Source organism: Zea mays, chromosome 9 (genome assembly GCF_902167145.1).
Source record: "Zea mays cultivar B73 chromosome 9, Zm-B73-REFERENCE-NAM-5.0, whole genome shotgun sequence".
NCBI classification, from domain to species: Eukaryota; Viridiplantae; Streptophyta; class Magnoliopsida; order Poales; family Poaceae; genus Zea; species Zea mays.
In genome coordinates, this window is record NC_050104.1 from 144,747,972 (window position 1) to 144,768,048 (window position 20,077).

The 20,077-nt window shown below is 46.4% G+C and overlaps 1 protein-coding gene across 1 annotated transcript; it reads left to right on the top strand.

Moving 5' to 3' along the window:
- Window positions 1–6,053: 6,053 nt before the first annotated feature.
- On the top strand, window positions 6,054–11,189 carry LOC100284703 (CDP-diacylglycerol--glycerol-3-phosphate 3-phosphatidyltransferase). The gene is made up of 7 exons (NM_001157598.2): window positions 6,054–6,642; window positions 8,384–8,481; window positions 8,580–8,630; window positions 8,747–8,860; window positions 10,361–10,417; window positions 10,497–10,582; window positions 10,685–11,189. Exons 1-7 carry the CDS (start codon window positions 6,204–6,206, stop codon window positions 10,803–10,805), a joined length of 966 nt encoding a protein of 321 aa, NP_001151070.2. The 5' UTR covers window positions 6,054–6,203; the 3' UTR covers window positions 10,806–11,189.
- Window positions 11,190–20,077: the final 8,888 nt, after the last annotated feature.

The following is a 20,077-nucleotide window of genomic DNA, read 5'->3' on the forward strand; positions in this document are numbered from 1 at the left end:
CGACCTTGACGCGGGAGGTAAATCCGTCGATCAAAAGGTATACCGGTCGATGATAGGCTCTTTACTCTATTTATGTGCATCTCGACCGGACATTATGCTCTCTGTATGTATGTGTGCAAGATTCCAAGCCGACCCTAAGGAAGCTCACCTTACGGCCGTAAAACGAATCTTGAGATATTTGGTTTATACTCCTAAGTGTGGGCTTTGGTATCCTAGGGGATCCACATTTGATTTAATTGGTTATTCGGATGCCGATTGGGCAGGGTGTAAGATTAATAGAAAGAGCACATCGGGGACTTGCCAGTTCTTGGGAAGATCCTTGGTGTCTTGGGCTTCAAAGAAGCAAAATTCCGTAGCTCTTTCTACCGCCGAAGACGAGTATATTGCCGCAGGTCATTGTTGCGCGCAACTACTTTGGATGAGGCAAACCCTTAGGGACTATGGTTACAAATTAACCAAAGTTTCTCTTCTATGTGATAATGAGAGTGCAATCCGCATGGCGGATAATCCCGTTGAGCATAGCCACACTAAACACATAGCCATTCGGTATCATTTTATAAGGGATCACCAACAAAAGGGAGATATCGAGATTGCATATATTAACACTAAGGAACAATTAGTCGATATCTTTACCAAGCCACTAGATGAACAAACTTTTAACAAACTTAGGCATGAGCTAAATATTCTTGATTCTAGGAATTTCTTTTGATGTCTTGCACACATAGCTCATAGGTATACCTTTGATCATGTCTCTTTTATATATGCTATGACTAATGTGTTTTCAAGTGAATTTCAAACCAAGTCATAGGTGTATTGAAAGAGAATTGGAGTCTTCGGCGAAGACAAAGGCTTCCACTCCACTTCATAACTCATCCTTCGTCGTCGCTCCGAGCAACTCTCCGTCCTTGGTATAATCTTCACTCATGTTTTATTTACCAAAGGAGAGAAAGTAGTTAGGAAAGGGCTTATATTTCACTCAAAGTATCCGTTTTTGGCGATTCATGCCAAAGGGGGAGAAAGTGTTAGCCCAAAGCAAAAGGACCGCACCACCACCTTATTTTAAAAAGAGTTTTTAAAATTGGTATCTTATTGTGTTCAAAAGGGGAAGAAAGTAGCACCTTCAAAAATTTAGTATCTTAAAACCCTCTTGAACACTAAGAGGAGAAATTTATTGAGGGAGAGTTTTGTTCAAGTCAAAGGAAAAGCATTTGAAACAGGGGGAGAAAATTTCAAATCTTGAAAATGCTTCTCAAAATCTTATTCATTTACCTTTAACTATTCGCAAAAGGACTTTGAAAAGAATTTACAAAAGAATTTGCAAAAACAAAACATGTGGTGCAAACGTGGTCCAAAATGTTAAAAATAAACAATCCATGCATATCTTATGAGAATTTATATTGGCTCAATTCCAAGTAACCTTTGCACTTACAATTATGCAAACTAGTTCAATTATGCACTTCTATATTTGCTTTGGTTTGTGTTGGCATCAATCACCAAAAAGGGGGAGATTGAAAGAGAATTAGGCTTACACCTATTTCCTAATTGATTTTGGTGGTTGAATTGCCCAACACAAATAATTGGACTAACTAGTTTGCTCTAGTCTATAAGTTCTACAGGTGCCAAAGGTTCACAATAAGCCAATAAAAAGACCAAGAAAAGGGTTCAAACAAGAGAGCAAAAGACAACCCGGAAGGCACCCTGGTCTGGCGCACCGGACTGTCCGGTGTTCCACCGGACAGTGTCCGGTGCCCCAGGGAACTCGACGCCCAACTCTTCACCTTCGGGAATTTTCAGAGAAGCTCCGTTATAATTCACCGGACAGTCCGGTGCACCACCGGACAGTGTCCGGTGCACCACCGGACAGTGTTCGGTGCCCCAAGGGAGAGCAACTCTGAACTCGCCAGCTTCGGGAATCCGCTCCGCTATAATTCACCGGACTGTCCGGTGCACACCGGACTGTCCGGTGTGACAGCGGAGCAATGGCTACTTCGCGCGCAACGGTCGACTGCAGCGCATTAAATGCGTGCCTGCACGCGCAGAGGAGCAGAGCACGCGTGGGTGGCACACCGGACAGCCTACAGGGCCTGTCCGGTGCACCACCGGACAGCCAGGCAGGCCCACAAGTCAGAGCTCCAACGGTCGGAACCCAACGGCCAGGTGACGTGGCTGGCGCACCGGACAGTGTCCGGTGGCGCACCGGACTGTCCGGTGCGCCCGTCGACAGCAGCCTCCACCAACGGTCAAGTTTGGTGGTTGGGGCTATAAATACCCCAACCACCCCCACATTCAAGTCATCCAAGTTTTCCACTCTTCTATACCTTACAAGAGCTAGCATTCAATACAAGACACACCAAAGAGATCAAATCCTCTCCCAACTCCACACAAAGCTTCAGAGATTAGAGAGAGTGATTTGTCGTGTTCATTTGAGCTCTTACGCTTGGATCGCTTCTTTTCTTTCTCATTCTTTTCGTGACGACTCAATTGTAACCAAGGCAAGAGACACCAATTGTGTGGTGATCCTTGCGGGGACTTTGTGTCCCGTTTGATTGAGAAGAGAAGTTCACTCGGTCCGTGGGACCGTTTGAGAGAGGGAAAGGGTTGAAAGAGATCCGGTCTTTGTGACCACCTCAATGGGGAGTAGGTTTGCAAGAACCGAACCTCGGTAAAACAAATCATCGTGTCTCACTCTTTATTCGCTCATGATTTGTTTTGTGCCCTCTCTCTCGGACTCGTTTATATTTCTAACGCTAACCCGACTTGTAGTTGTGCTTAAGTTTGTAAATTTCAGATTCACCCTATTCACCCCCTCTAGGCGACTTTCACATACGACGAATGCGAAGGGGAATGATTGGCTCCATACCTTTCCCTGTCAAATTGGAGGTCGGTGCCTCCGTTCTTGTAAAAAACAACGAGTGTTCTTCTTCTTCTTCCTCTGTTCCCGCAAGCACGTGCTGATAACGTGTTGTAATTAGTGAAATGAGGTTAGGGAGAATGACAACAATTCATACTTTTTATTACAATGGTGTTTTATTTATATACACATGAAGGGGTGGTGTCTTATTTATATACCTAGTTAGTACTCACATGATTTCTCCTAATTCCGCAAAACACAAATTGGTGAGTATTGTCACTAATCCTCTAGGACCCAGCGACGACACCTAGTGCCGGCTTTGATTCGTCACGGTGCTGAGATCGGTCGCGCGCTCACGCATCACGCGGTGTCCGATGCCGCGTCGGTGCGTGGCGCACCCTGCTTGCTGCTCGTGATCTCGGGTTGCCGCCATCGCCGTCGCCGCCACACGTTAGCTGTTCACAGTTTTCACACCTCTACCTGCTATGTGACGCGTGAATCAGCCTCGTCATCCGGTTGGCCTAGGAGTCTGCCAGTCGCGGAAAACACGCAATACACTTCAGACGTGTCGCCACCGTTTCCTCATGAGCTCCATGTTGCCGGTGCTATCACCAAGAATGGCACGTAGCTCCTCCTCATCCCTTAAGGTGTTCTCCAACACCGTGCATTTGGATTTCGACAGGAATAAGGCTGAGACAATAAACAACCAAGAAATGGAACAAACAAAAGCCAATACATAGTGAGAGAGGAAAGGGAAAGGAGGTGCAAGCTGCTTACTTGGCCCATCCAGGATAGTTGTGCTCCCGGTCGTACTCGCGGGGTCGCCGCTCCTCCTGTATCTTGACCGGGCGCCTCTCCCCGCGCGGTCGGCCAACTGCTGGACATCGAGCCATCAGCCCTGCTCCTGTAGGTGCGCCAGATCACCCACCCGGCGACGCTCCAAGCGGACATCGTGCTGTCGTACCCGCCACCTGAGTCAGATGGTGCAGCTGTGGCGACGTCTGGGGAATGCGCGTGAGTTAGCATGCGCCCATGCGGGTCCGGATCCTTTGTTTGGGCGCTCAGCTATCTCTCGTCGATGGAGTTTTGTGGGGAAGGAGGTCGGACATCGCGCGAGCGGCGGGTGTCAAAGGGGAGGCGGGGGCGCAGATGCCGGCGTGGGGTGAACACCTTCTTCGCTAACTCGTTGTTGTCTTGGACGACAACGAATCCTTGCGTGATTAACGGTGACGACAGCGGTCGCGGATGGGTGGGGGACGTGCGGGGGCATGGTACGTCAGGGCACCTACACTAGTCCCTCTAGTTTAGTTGTCGGTATAACTTTGACTGTTTTTTAAAAAATAAATAAACTCTTATTACGTTTATATTTTTATAAATGTAATTGTTAAGATAAATACGTGTATATAAACATTAGGTTTCAAAACTAAATAATACAATAATTATTTATAGTCAAAATTTTATAAGTTTGATTTAAACCTTGTCTAAAACGATAACACTGGAGGACTCCTAATTCCGCAAAACACAAATTGGTGAGTATTGTCACTAATCCTCTAGGACCCAGCGCCGACACCTAGTGCCGGCTTTGATTCGTCACGGTGCTGAGATCGGTCGCGCGCTCACGCATCACGCGGTGTCCGATGCCGCGTCGGTGTGTGACACACCCTGCTTGCTGCTCGCGATCTCGGGTTGCCGCCATCGCCGTCGCCGCCACACGTTAGCTGTTCACAGTTTTCACACCTCTACCTGCTACGTGACGCGTGGATCAGCCTCATCATCCGGTTGGCCTAGGAGTCTGCGAGTCGCGGACAACACGCAATACACTTCAGACGTGTCGCCACCGTTTCCTCATGAGCTCCATGTTGCCGATGCTATCACCAAGAATGGCACGGAGCTCCTCCTCATCCCTTAAGGTGTTCTCCAACACCCTGCATTTGGATTTCGACAGGAATAAGGCTGAGACAAAAAACAACCAAGAAATGAAACAAACAAAAGCCAATACATAGTGAGAGAGGAAACGGAAAGGAGGTGCAAGCTTCTTACTTGGCCCATCCGGAATAGCTGTGCTCCCGGTCGTACTCGCGGGGTCGCCGCTCCTCCTGTATCTTGACCGGGCGCCTCTCCCCGCACAGTCGGCCAACTGCTCGACATCGAGCCATCAGCCCTGCTCCTGTGGATGCGCCACATCACCCACCCGGCGACGCTCCAAGCGGACATCGTGCTGTCGTACCCGCCACCTGAGTCGGATGGTGCAGCGGTGGCGGCGTCTGGGGAATGCGCGCGAGTTAGCATGCGCCCATGCGGGTCCGGATCCTTTGTTCGGGCGCTCGGCTATCTCTCGTCGATGGAGTTTTGCGGGGAAGGAGGTCGGACATCGCGCGAGCGGCGGGTGTCAAAGGGGAGGCGGGGGCGCAAATGTCGGCGTGGGGTGAACACCTTCTTCGCTAACTCGTTGTTGTCTTGGACGACAACGAATCCTTGCATGATTGATGGTGACGACAGCGGTCGCGGATGGGTGGGGGACGTGCGGGGGCATGGTACGACAGGCGCCTACACTAGTCCCTCTAGTTTAGTTGTCGTTATAACTTTGACTATTTTTTTTAAAAAAATAAATAAACTCTTTATTACATTTATATTTTTATAAATGTAATTGTTAAGATAAATACGTGTATATAAACATTAGGTTTCAAAACTTAATAATAAAATAATTATTTATAGTTAAAATTTTATAAGTTTGATTTAAACCTTGTCTAAAACGATAACACTGGAGGAGGGAGTACATGCTTAACTAAAACAAGATAAATAAAAAAGAAAATAGGAAGCAGTAGAGAAATAACAAGGTCGCCATCACCAAGAAGCCGAGAAATAACAAGGTCGGGCATGGTACGAGCCGTCCGTCATGTGACGGGCCAGTGGGCCACGTACCTCTCTTTATCGACGTCTGCCCAACTGCACGACGTGGCCCACTACACAAGATACTAACCCCGGACGTCAAGCAGGAACAGCAACCCAGATCCAGATCCCCGGCGGCCCCACGAGAAACCTGCACCACCACCCAGGTGGCCAGATGCTCGCTGCTTAGTGGGATCCAGCCGTCAGCCAGCCCACCAGTAGCCATCCGACTCCCCACTCTGCTACGGGGGCTCCGGTGCGGCGTCCCATCAATCATTCGCCTCGCCGTTCTCGCGTAGCTCGCCTTCCCAAGGATTTGGCCCTTCTTTTCCTATCTCTCCCGTACACGACGAGACGAGGCTTTCCCGTACCGTCCCGCCCCTCTATGCGCCTACGGCCTACGCCCCCCCAACCCCAGCCCACCCACAAGAGTAGGGAGTGGTGCGAGAAATCAATCCGCCCCATGCCCACATCCGTCGCCACCCACGCAACCCTCCTCATCAAAGCCGCAGCCGCCAAGCCCTTCTTCTCCCCCCGCCCGGCGGCCCGGATCCCCGCCCCTTCTCCTCACCCTCCTCCCCCGCCCGCCGGCCGCCGCCTGCCGAACACGGCGGCCGCTCTCGCAGCCGCAGCCCGCCGGTTCCGGTGGCCGTCGGCGGCCGCGTCGGCGCGGGGGCTGTGCGCGCCGCCGCATTCCGGCGGCGAGGGGATGGGATCTGATGCGGGGGCGGGGGCCAGGAAGAGGCGGGACTCGGCCGTGAACGGGCTCGCCAAGGACGTGCCGCCGGTGAACGGGATGATGATGCCCAAGGAGGAGCCCGCGACCGCGCCGCCCAGGTTGCTCACGCTGCCCACCGTGCTCACCATTGGCCGCGTCGCTGCTGTGCCGCTTCTGATCAGCAGTAAGTTAATCCGCTTTATTTTCTTTAATTTTTACCCCGTGTCTCTGCTTCTGCGGGTCGGATCATGACGTGTTGACGCTAGTGGATCGTGGATTTGGGAAGTTGTGTTTCTTGTTTTGTCGCTTTTCGTTTGTCTAGTTTATTTTCTTTTACCTTTTACCCCGTGTCTCTGATCGGATCATGACGTGTTGAGGACTTGAGGCTGGTGGATCGTGGATACGGGAAGTTGTGTTTCTTGTTTGGCGCTTTTCCTTTGTGTATATATGCTGTAGCAATGTTGGAAGCCCACGGCGGTGATAAGGTCATGTAATTCAGTGGAAGCCTAGAGAAGACACCTTCGTTCCTGGAATAAGCTCTTCTAATTATTTATTACTCATTTAATAGTGACAGATGCTGGAGGTGTTATATGATTGTCTTAACATCCATATTTCACTTTTTTAATCTTGAATTCTTGACTGCCAGTACATATGTGTAACTTGCACAAACGATCTATGTTATCCTTAACTACCCACGAAAAGAGTTTATGATCCAACTTGCAAATAACCTTGGGGGTTATGGACTGCGGCACATAACTAAAGGCTTGATGTTTCTGAAATTACACAATGACCCACTCCTTAATAATCCCAACCTACTGTACCTGGCCATCACCATTCACAACCTGCACATCAAGCTGAATGAGGTGGTTGTGGAGGAAGTGCTGCTGGCAGATACTAGTCTTACCTTATACCGAGGTCTCTTGTACTCTTAGGTGTTAGGATCAGAAAAAAAACCGTGGCTATGTGCTACTTCACATAAACACTAGGGATCTTTTATGCAGCTTGAACAGCAAAATTTGCGGTTTCAGTAATTTTACCAAATTAAATTCATTGTGAAATGAGACTGGTTGAAACATGTGTACCCATTGCCAGTTTCCAGAAGTCCAAGTGTCAAAACAATTACCTTCCGCTTATCCTAACATACCAAAGCTTTATTGAAATGACTTTGCACATGCATCTTTTTTAGCTCTTGGTGATGCATGGAGTCAGTGCAAGTGTTTTTAAGGCGTCGCCTAGGCGTCCAGGCGGCGGTCCAACGCCTTGCCTCGCCTTATGCTTTAAAAACACTGGTCAGTGCAGTGATTAAATGGATCGACATGACACTTATCATCCATATAAAGTAAAGAAGCATCACTGCACGATAGCTTGTGTTCGTACAACCCAACTCTTTATTGAAATGACTTTGTGCATACATCATCTTATAGCTCTTGTTGATGCGCAGAGTCGGTGCAGTGATTTGGATTGACACGATATTTATGATCCATGCATAAAGTAATGAAATCTTACTTGTTTGTTTGAAAGGTCCAACAACTTAGTTTTCATGCATTTGGACTTGATCACAAACCCCCTTCAGCAACTTGTCTTTTCTCCTGCTTGTATGTAGCTGGATTAAGCACCATACGCTATTGCTTCAGACACAATACACTTCTTTTGGTTTCTGCTGGACATTGCTCTTTATATGCGCTTAGGCAGTTAGGCTATGGCTAGCAGACCGTACATATGGCCGTGCAAAACACCGTTTTGCATTATAAACTGCTCTGTTTACATAGTGAAGTTTGAAATAAAAGGTGAGATGAGTAAGGCTTCTGGAGTTGTTTGGTTTGTTGTTATGTTTAACCTAATAATGTTTATTTGACTGCAGATGTATTGTTTAATTGTTTTGTTTCTCTTTTTTTTTTATCTTTCGTTACCATCTATACCAACAGCTTTCTACATGGAGGGTCCATGGGCAGCTACGGCCACAACAGGCATCTTCCTTGCTGCTGCAGTCACTGATTGGCTAGATGGTTATATCGCTAGAAAGGTATGCCGGAAATATTATCTGAATTATATGGTAAACTTGGTTGCTGTTCCAGTTTTTTTACTCATTTTACGTTTCCTGATGATCTGGTTTATATACAGATGCAGCTAGGAACACCTTTTGGTGCATTTCTTGATCCTGTGGCTGACAAGGTTTCTTTCTCTCTCCACTGCCCACCATTTCCTGGCATGTTTACAACTAAGAATATCAGTTCTCAAGATGAGCTACTCACAGGATCTAATTTAATTGCTCTAATTCTTTACTGCAGCTTATGGTAGCCGCGACATTAGTTTTACTATGCACCAAACCTTTGGAAACATCACTGCTCAATGATGGGCCATGGCTTCTAACAGTCCCTTCCATTGCTATCATTGGGAGAGAGGTAGTTACTCTGCCAATCTGCATTGCGACTTCCAAAGTACTTAGTGAAACCATTTGTTCATTTTTTTAATCTTGGTGGAGAATCATAAATCTGGAAGTTTCAGAATGTTGTTGTAACTTATGTTGATACACGTTTATGCATTACTGTCTGCTTCGCTGAGATTACAGTTGCCTGGTCATTAACTTGGTGCTTGTAGTATCATCTGCATGCATTTATATATATTATCATATATGCTCATGAAATGGAAAGTGTTTGGAATCTCTACGACCTAGTTGAGTCAGTGTGGCTCCCCTTAGTAAAAATGGAGTCATTTCACCATGTGGTACTGTGGCTTGTTTGGAACAAGACTAAAGCCTGAGCCTCAGTTAATTCTTTTGATAATCAAAGTGTTTTAAGAAGTTATATAAGGGGCCATTTATGAGTGTCCCCAGCTCCAAATTCTGTGGGAATCACTCCTAGACACCCAATGTGTAAAACACAACTAAATTCTGGTGGAAATATTGACATGAATCGCTTCTCCATTTACATTGGGAGCTAAAAAACTGTTCCCCATTCAATCCTCACCAAAGCCACTCCAGAATTACTTCCCACCTGCTTCCCACCAGAATGAGAATCAGGGTGGAGCTCTACCTAACAGGCCTAATTTGACATAAAAGATAAGAAACAACCTTCCTATGAATGTGCTATCATGAGTAGCTTTGGCTTTAGAGCAACTCCAGCAATCCTGTATCCATTTCCCCTTGAAGTCTTCTATAAGGGAATCTCCTTTAACATACATGGGATAGGGGGGATGGGTATTGCAGCAAACCCCTTCTAACATCATCCCTTTACCTCAGTTTTTTTCCCTTTTTCACCTCCCTCACAAGTATCCTTTTCCCCTCCCTCTTCTCTCTCACCTGATACCCTACCGAGAAACGCCCTGTTGGCACCTGGCACAGCACCCGACTGTCTGGCCAGGGCCTGCCCGCCCACCTGACTCCCTCTCTTCTCTCATGATGTTGTGTTGTGTGACCTGGTGCGGTGGCACACACGATCCTGGTGGCTTGGTGGGTCCGTGGCGCAGGGGCATGTACATGATGAATGCGAACTGATGTCGAGCACCTGGTGGGTTGAGTGAGGGAAGGAAAGGGAATGAAGAACTGATCCCCTTTGTTTGAAGGAGGGAGAGTTTTTCTCAGTTGAGAACAAAATTGGGGAGAAGGGATTGGAAAGGAGAATTGGTGGACCTTGTTTTTCCCTTCTAGTTCCCTTTATCACCGGTTGTAGGAGAAAGGGGTCGCATTTTCTCAATCTGCTGGAGATGGTTTTAGTTCCTTAGTTCTCTCTTTCTTTGGCACAAATGTATCTGTCCTTTTTCTTTTTTTTTAATGAATAAAAGTTGATTATACTGCTTTGTGGTATGAGTTATTTCTGCTGCTGCTATGTGCCAAGCTTGCTTGCTTGCGAGTTGCCACGGGCTAAAAAACTGACATCAATTTTGTCTCGTATGTTTGTATGTAGATTACAATGTCAGCTGTGAGAGAATGGGCCGCATCTCAGAATAGTGAAGCTCTTGAGGTTCCTCTATCCTTACTCTTTGGTTCCATTGTATTGATAGACGTTCAACAACTAAAGAAATTTCAACTTGCCACAACAGGCTGTTGCAGTTAACAACTTAGGGAAGTGGAAGACAGCAACGCAGATGACAGCATTGACTCTGCTTCTCGCCAGCAGAGACCCAAGGTACATGAAATTTCGTTTGCCCATGTATTGTAGCTTTGCTATTATTTTCTTTTTCAAAAATTGATACATGATATGGTTCATGTTATGCGATCTGTTTTGCAGTGTACCTGCGCAAGGTGCTCTAGTTGCCCCCGGTGTTGCTCTACTTTACATTTCCGCTGGACTCGCCATATGGTCCCTAGTGGTGTACATGAGAAAGATATGGCGGACACTTCTAAAATAGTATTAGCACAATATATATAGTGTAGTAGAAGAAACAGAAGCAAGGCGAGGTTCTATTCGTGATCGTACGATTTTTGGAAGGCTGCTTAGTTGATTGGTGGACTGGGACCTATCTAGAGCTGCTTGTGATCCTCATTCCTCAGTAACTTGTGCGTCATCTATTTTTGCCGCCAAATTTGCTGAAGTATGCCAGGATTCTAGACATGATGTGACCCTGCGTGCTTAAGGAGATATAAGTCTGCAATGCAGAAGATTGTAACCCAATACAAACACAAAACCCAGAGGTTTGTGCATGTGGAGTTCTATCATTGTAATCTGCACATAATATCATATGCCAGGAGCATGCAATTATTCTTTTCAGTGGTGACGATATCCCTGTCTCTAATGTGTAGCTCTTCTTTTGAATTTGACATCTGTTTTTGTTCATTGGCAATTTGCTACAGTTGTTTCTTCTTGATCCAGGCTCGTGGCCGTGTGATCCGAAAAAGTGTAGTTAGCTCCCTCTCAACTATGATAGATGTCTATTCACCCTCACCTATTTTGAGGTAGTTTTATTGATGTGCTATTTTTAATAGTTTATATAATCCATAGCTTCGTTTGGATGTCGATATTGGAGGACGTCGAATTGAATTTGGGTTCAATTACAAATCAGTCGTGATGTTGAAATTAGTCGAATTGGATTTGGGTTCAATTACAAATCAGTTGTGATGTTGAAATTAGTTGAAATTTTAATTCTATTGTTTGGATGTTATTGAATTGGAGTTTATAATTGTGTGGTCCAATTTCACTCAATACTGAGTAATGATGCTTTGTATTGGGAGAGAGAGTTTCTAGTTATAGATCCATTCTAGGGAATTAGGTCTCTGATTCCAAATATCAATTACACGTGCAACCAAACAATAGAATTCTAGAAAGTTGATTCTAAATCATAATTCTGTGCTCCAATATCTACATCAAGACAGGGTATAATATATCATGGGTTGAAGACCTCTCAAACCTTTGGCTACGCCAGTGGCAGATCCATAATTCTACTGTAGCTTGTAGGGTATATCATCTAAAATTTACATATACTTTTGGTCAAACTACAAGACAATTAACACAATTTTCTTCTATGTTGAACATTTTTAGATGTTTTTATTCCTTTTATAAGTATATATATATATATATATATATGTATGTATATATATATCACGTATATGTTGGACACATGGATATGCTAGGCATATCTGGCATACCCCCTAGATATGGCACAGTCACCACTGGACTACGTGGCTTGTGCGATTGATGGAGAACATCATCGACGTCAAAGTCTAGCCGCCGTTGTTGAAGATGGACAATCAGTCCACAATTGCACACAACAAGATCCTTGTTCTTCATGATCGAAGTAAGTATTCATGAATGTGTGAATAACAGAAAGATTTACGCAGATCATGTGAATACGGAAGAACAACTTGCATATATTCAGATGAAGTCACTTAGGCGTGCACGATTCGCTCATCGCTGAAATTCGTGATATGATTGGCATCGTCAGGGCCAAATAAACCGAGACCTCTTTAGAAGGAGATCGTTGCATAAACTAGCTTGGTTTATTTGTTTCCTTTTTAGCTGATTGACTAGTTTTATTTCTTAGCTAATCCATAGTTGACTAATTAGTTTATCCTTTATTAGCTACTCTCTCCGTTTCTTTTTATTAGTTGCTGTATAGTGCAATTTTCCACTATCCAGCGACTAATAAAAAGAAACGGAGGGAGTAATTGATAGTTGGTTGGATACTTTTTAGCCTTTGCAATTATGCATAGAATATATCTGTCACATCGTTGTAGTTTGGCACCGCCAAAAAATTAGTATGTTCTGTAGCCCATTGCTTAATGTAGCAGCGGAATTTAGTGAGGTGGAGCTTGGTAGATTTGTATTCGACCGACGACTATTTACAACTGAGCCTAAGAACACCGGGAACCATATTGTTATTGCTAATTTGTACTCAAATGCTGGCAAATGGGAAGAAGCCGAGATCATAAAGGAGCGTGATGTGGGGAGTTGGGCTCCCTCGGTGTTAGTTGGAATTGAGGGGTGGTCTCCATGCTAAGACCTTGTTCGATTAATCCCGTTACTCATGGATTAGATGAGATTGGAAAAAAATAAGAAAGAGTTTGACTTAGTTGGGATTTAAACTCATCTAATCCCACTCAATCCATGTGGACTGGGAGCTAACCGAACAAGCCCTAATGTGGTTGGTGATGGGTTGATTGCTCTGAACTGTAGAAAATAGCTTGTCTTCAACCGGCGCTATATCGACGGCATCCAAAAGATCTAACAGTTGAGATGTGATTATCATGCTTGAGACTGAGAGCCCAGCTGACATTTCACTCTCAGCTGTGTGGCCAGTCAGTCATACTGATTTGATTGATTAACTAACGAAGGCCCAGTACAACACAAGAATTTCAAACCGTTGAGAGCAACATTCCACGAGCTTCGTATCTGTACAACTAGGTACGGTGCTAGATACCGAAACACTCCGTATTGATTGGAGTTGATTGATTGAGTTTAAATTCGTATCAAAATAAAATCATTCATAAATTTTTTTCCCAATCTCTTCCTATTCATAAGGTATATAAATAACCTAATCTGATTTGCGCAACTATGTGGCCTCACTGATAGATATCCATGGCTCTTAATAAATTCCGTTGCTCCCGGGTTCACATGCTCTCGTCGTCACAGTCTGCGCAGACGTGGCAATACGGTAGTGTTTCGGGTGGGGGCGGCTTTGATGAATGAGACGATGTGAAGCATCCATCCATCCAGCCTTTTACAATCTTGATGATGTGATGCGCAGGTGGTCCAGCTCACACCGGAGCCTTGGAGTATAATCCCCGCATCTCTTTAAGCATAGCAGCCCAGCATTCCCGTCTGAACAGATGTGTGGAGAAAAAGAAAAGAAAAGAAAAGAAAAGAAAACGTAGCTCCAAAGGTGAAATATTTATTTATTATGATCTAGGATCACAAAGTGTCTACAGATTTCAAAACAGTTGGAGCTACGGCACACACAAAACACACACAGCAAGACAGGACAGGAGAAGCTTTTGTGTGTGAGTCGCGTGACCCCCCATGTCCTTTTCCCTTTCCCTTTTGGCACGACCTCGGTTCTGCTGGCGCGGTATGTTTTTTTTAGGGGAAACAAAATGGCTGCCTGGCTGGGATCGAAGAAGCCGGGCTAAACATGTCCAATTGTCCGTTCCTGTGTCTGGATCCATGCATCAAGGTGTTTTTGAAATGGATCGGGGGTGGTGTTCTGCTTCTGCCTGCTGACACTCATGACACCCGGCCTTGTGCATGTGACACGCCCGCTCAGGGCGTGGTAGCGGGCGTGGTTGGCGAGGAGGGCGGCGGTGGCGTCTGCGCATTGTGCTTGCCGGAGAAGCGTCGCGGCTATCATCGTTCGTTCGTTCGTCGTCGCTCCCGGCACAAAAGCCCCGCTCCCAGATCAGGAATGATGGTCGCTGGGTGACGCGCGCAGTGATCATGCTGAGGAGAAAAAAAGGAAGGCGTGGACCCCCCCACCCCCCCCAGTAGAAATAGAAGGATGCTTTTCTGCGCTACATCACCTAGTACGTAGAAGTTACCGTTGGTCTCCGTTCCCAGTGGAGGAGCGACAAGTAGAGTCTCCATCTTCGTCGCGTTTGCCATTCTACTTTGGGCCCCTTTACACTTTCTTCTACCTGTTGCTTTTCAACGTACGCCATAGTTTTTTTTTTTTTGACTGCCCGTCCGGAGCTTGTTGAGAGTCTATCCATGCATGGTGACGTGACGTCAAGACCTTCCAGCCCTCCCTCCAGCTGTGTGGACCGTGTACGGGGCCTGGCATTATTCTTGTCTGTGTAAGCTCGTGTGTGGAGGAATTATTCTTGTCTGTTAAGCTCGTGGGCGAAGGAATTATTCGTACGGTACAAGAACACGGCAGGAGAATCTCGTGTAGCTCTCGCTTCACAGGCTTGGGCGGTGCGGCAGAATGGCGAATGCCAATAGACACCTCTCTAGCCGATTCATCTCTGCATTTCTCATGGCAGGTCTGTAAAGAATAGATATGGATTACACGCTCAGATGATTCCGAGTAAATAAGTGAGGAGAGAGAGTCAGAGGCGGGCCTAGGATTTGGAAAACGGGTATTTGAAATTTTAGTGGCCACATTTTTTTAACAATATAAATTTGTTATTCACGGGGAACAAATAATTATCCATCAGGTACATATATAGTATAATTTGTTATTCACAGATATGAGTATGAATATAATAATATATTTATTGGTAATTTTTTTATATGTATGGATATACCGTATCCAGAACTGTTACCCGATGAATACTGACATGAGTACAAATCTATACCTACGAATATATATATATATATGGGTATGTTTATGGATTGAATTTTTGTCTCGTAGTTATGGATTTGTAAACCATATACTCGTGTCCCAACCGCGCGATTGCTATCCTTAGTCGCACTGTAGGGAAATAAAAAAAAGCCAGCAAAAGGTGAAGTTTGGACTAAATAGCTGTAAAACGGTGTTATTTTATGTTTTTATTTTATGTTTTTATAATATTTCAGTATATAGATATAATATGTGTATATATATATAAATTTTGTTGCAAAAATAATGATTATTCAATTGAATACCATTGCTTCTACATGTGCCCGCTCGTAGAGAGAGGGCACCTTCTACTTGCTAGCTTCCGACAGTTAAGAGAGTGAAGTCTAGAAAGCAAAAACAAACTTCTCTGCTGTTTTATGCCTTTTTTCATATCACATGGAGAAGGTTACATCCTTATATGGGCAACGAGTCCTACCTAGTACAACACTACAACTACTCTTATATTGTCATAATTGTCGTATCACATGGAGTTATGTGTGACAATATGCTCTAAATTTTACGATATAAGATTTAAGGATCGGATTAGGATAGGGCCTTATTTATATTCATTTTTGAACTAAAATTTATTTAGTACTCTACCATTTTATGAAAAAAAATATTTAGATCGCGGTCCATAACCACACCTACATGGAGTGTATGTCACCGTCAATGTCATTGTGAAGAGTGTGACACACCACATTGCCAAACATGTCGTGTTGTAGTGGCAACTGGAAGATTCTTTATCATCGTGTACGACATAGTTGGTAGTCGTTGTAGCTACATGTTCTTTATTACATTCGTGGGTACGCCTGCAACACCGGACATGGCTATAGTTTTTATTGTACCGCACGCACCATATAATGTCCATGGGTACGCATGCGTCTTTGGGTAGTGATAACGATGATTTTGACCGCAGTGTCACCCTTCGCAGTAAATACGATAAAAGAGAGCTTTATCTCAACTGCCCAGCACACGACACATCGACTTGGTCAAGGGTGTTAGGGATACTCTCTGACTGAGCAGCGCGGACAGTCCGGCGCTGAGGCCGGACGGTCCGCGGTCCGGACAGTCCGCGGTGGTGGCGCGGACGGTCCGCGCGCGCGCAGAGTCAGTTAGGGTTCCTAGTTTCTCGCGGGATTTGTTACCTAAAACCGCGGGATTAACTCGGGAAACAGTTGGAAACGGATCCAGACCTCCCCCTTTATATAGATGAAGGGCTACGGCCGATTGAACCCCCAACAATCGAACAAATCAAGTCTATTACTCGTTTTTACCTTATGCATTAGGAGTAGTTCTAGTCTAGTTCTAGTTTAGCCCTAGTTTAGTATTCCAATCCCCAAATTCTCTGCCTCTCCTCGACTCTACGTCGATTAGAGGAGTCTAGGTCGGCCGGCCCGAGCCTAGACAACTCCTTGGATCTCTCCTCCCCGACGGGGTCCCTCCCGGGAGCGAGATCCAGGCGCCGCCGGCGATCTTCCGCCGCCCCTGCGCACGCGCGGACCGTCCGACCCTAGGGCGCGGACCGTCCGGCCGTCAGGCAGGGAACCCGAGCTCCTGCACCAGGTCGCGGACCGTCCGGCCCTGTGTCGCGGACCGTCCGCGTCTGACCAGAGAGCGCCGCCGCCTCGCACCAGGCCGCGGACCGTCCGGCCCCTGCGCGCGGACCGTCCGCCCCTGTGCAGAGGGCACCGCCGCCGGTTCTTCTTGAGTGATTGGCGCTCCGAAAAAGCGTCAACATACTTTTGGCGACTCCGCTGGGGACTAGGTGTCTAGATCTGCTAAAAATCGGCCCATAAATGGCCGGTTCTAAGGATCACACCAAGATCTCCACTACCAACATCATCAAGCCGGCCATGGAGACGCTCCCGGCTGATGACCAAAGGCCCTTTGAAGACCTCATAATGCGCGATGAGAAGGAGGTGATGCGGCAATGGAACGAACAACGCGACAAGGAAGAGGCAGAACTGCTGCATAAACTCTCCGAACGGCGCAAGGAGGCGGCGGACAAGTACTTGTCACACTTCACAGTGGATCGCCACCAGAAGATCGTCCGTCAAGGGGAGATCGATATGGAATCTCTCCTACCTCCACTACAGGGTCCCGCTGTAAGTACTCCAGATCTATCTCTTACGACTTTCATGGATCAACGAGGAGATCAGTTAAAGCAATATGTAGATGAATCTATTAAAATGCATTTACGTGCATACGAGAAATCAGCTGCTCCTAATTTTCCATCGCGAGAGTCTAATACAGTGCCACCCACGTCAAACACATCGGCTATAAACGGGTCACCTTTGACCCAGCCATCATATGGTATGCCGATGCACGCTTTCGTGTCACCATCACAGCCGCAACCACTAGGCACGCGGCAGGTACTGGACGCGACCGGACCGTCCGAGCATCATCTCAGACAGTCCGGTTATACCGCGGACCGTCCGGCGTATTTCGCCGGACCGTCCGACCAGATGCAGGCCCGCACACAAAACACTCAGGTCGCACCGTACATGGCCGGACCATCAGGGTACAACCCTGAACACTTCGGCCCCATCACGGACCGTCCGGTGCATCACGCCGGACCGTCCGGATATGTTGCGGATCGTCCGCCATCTTACGCCGGACCGTCCGGATATGGCATGAACCGGCCGACGTATTACGCTGGACCATCCGACTCTACACGAGTCCATGCGCAGACTGCCCAAGTCACGCCATATATGGCCGACCTATCCGGGTACAGCCCTGGACCATTCGGCCCGATCGCGGACCGTCCAGTTCTTTACGACAGACGGTCTGGGTACGAGACTACACACGTAGCACCATATACGGCTGGACAATCCGGATATACCTTCAGACCATTTGGCCAGGTCGCGGACCATTCGGCCTCTTACGCCGGACCGTCCGGATATGCATACGCAGAGCCGAGAGCTGTGCAATACGCACAGTTCCCACATTCATCGCAGCAACATTATGGTGCCCCACCAGCAATACATTATAATCATGCCATACCACCTCATGGACATAGGGCTGAATACTATTCGGCCACAAGAGAGCCTGAGGGGTATAGGGCAGGAGCTGGTGACATTAATAGGACACCTAACACACACCTCAAACATACCTGGGAGGAAAGCCGACAGAGTAATGTCAGGCAACCTGAAATCTCCACCCACAAACTCAATGGATGGTCGCCAGACATGGCAGAGAGGGTCAGAGATGAGGTAGCCGGGATGTTCAGGGACAAACTCGGTGTTAGTGTGTCAGGTATAGGGCAATCGTATCGGAAGCCTTATAGCCACCGATTCGACACCGTGCCATACCCACAGGGAACTAGAATACCAGACTTCTCTAAGTTTTCTGGTGAAAGTGGTAAAAGCACACACGAACATATAAGCCAATTCATAGCACACTTGGGAGAATTGGCTGATGGGGAAGCCTACCGCGTTCGTTTATTCTCGTTGTCCCTTACTGATACTGCATTTGCATGGTACGCAGCTTTGCCACCAAACTCTATTAACTCTTGGGAAGAATTAGAGCAGAAATTTCATGAACACTTCTTCTCAGGAGAACATGAGTTAGAATTGGCTGACTTAGCTTCAGTCCAACAGGGGCCTGAAGAATCGGTTAATGACTATATCCGGAGATTCCGGGACACTAGAAACCGATGCTTTCAGATTCATGTCGCAGAAAAACAACTGACAGGGCTAGCTTTCAATGGGTTGCGACCCTACTTAAAAGAAAAATTAGATGGCGCCCAATTCTTTTCACTAGTACACTTACACCAGCGGGCTATGACCTGTGAAAGCCGAAGTAAGGAAACATCAAAATCGGCTAGCCATAAGATGCATCTAGTGGGATACGATAATTCGGACGATGAATCCACGGATGTATACACCGCCGAATTGGTTTGGCCAGGACAGGCTAAACCTTCAGCGTGTTCTGCTTTACAGTCGATTCGAAAGGATCGACAAGAGGAAGTTAAGTTTACTTTTAATGTTGCCAAATGCGATAAAATATTTGACGAGTTACTGAAAAACGGCAACATTAAATTAACTCATACTATTCCTCCTCCTGATGAATTAAAGAGGCGTGCTTATTGTAAGTGGCATAATTCCTTTTCTCATGCCACCAATGATTGTAATGTTTTTCGTCGACAGATACAATCGGCCATAAATGAGGGTCGATTGGCTTTTCAGGAGATGCAAGTAGACACACAACCCTTTCCTGTTAATACAATAGAACTCACATGCAAAAAGGTCTTGGTTCGGCCCGAAATGGCCGATAAAGGCAAAGGCAAGGGCATCGTCATCAGCAATCCTCGCATGTCGGATATATCACAAAAGGAGATTGCTCGAAAGGCTTTGGACGAGAAGGCTAAAAGGTCCGAAGACGCCGGGGGGCAGGCACAGTTAATAAACCAAACACATCAGCCTAGCCCCAGCATCGTAGATGGTCCGACACCTACGTGCGGACAATCCGGTGCTCAGACAAACGGTTCGGCTAACTCAGCCGGACAGTTCACCTATGACCAAAGGCGTCAACCTCTACACAAAGCAAGGAAAAAGACGCAAGGTCAAAGCACATATAATCGACGGATCAAAGCCGATCCTACTTTTGATCAGTTGCTCTCCAAAAATACTAGCAAAAAGACTGTTCCACGTGATCGGTCAACAAAGAAACCCTGGTCACCTGCTAAAATAAAACGGTCAAACAAAACGACCCGAAAGGCGACACAACAAGCATCGCCTATTCATTCTATGAGACCAGGGTATTTTCCACCTATTTACTCATCGTCGGTATATTATCCTGTTCAAACATGGAATGGTACGATGATGAATCCATGGTATATGTATAGTCCCTTTGTCTATCCAGGCTGGGGG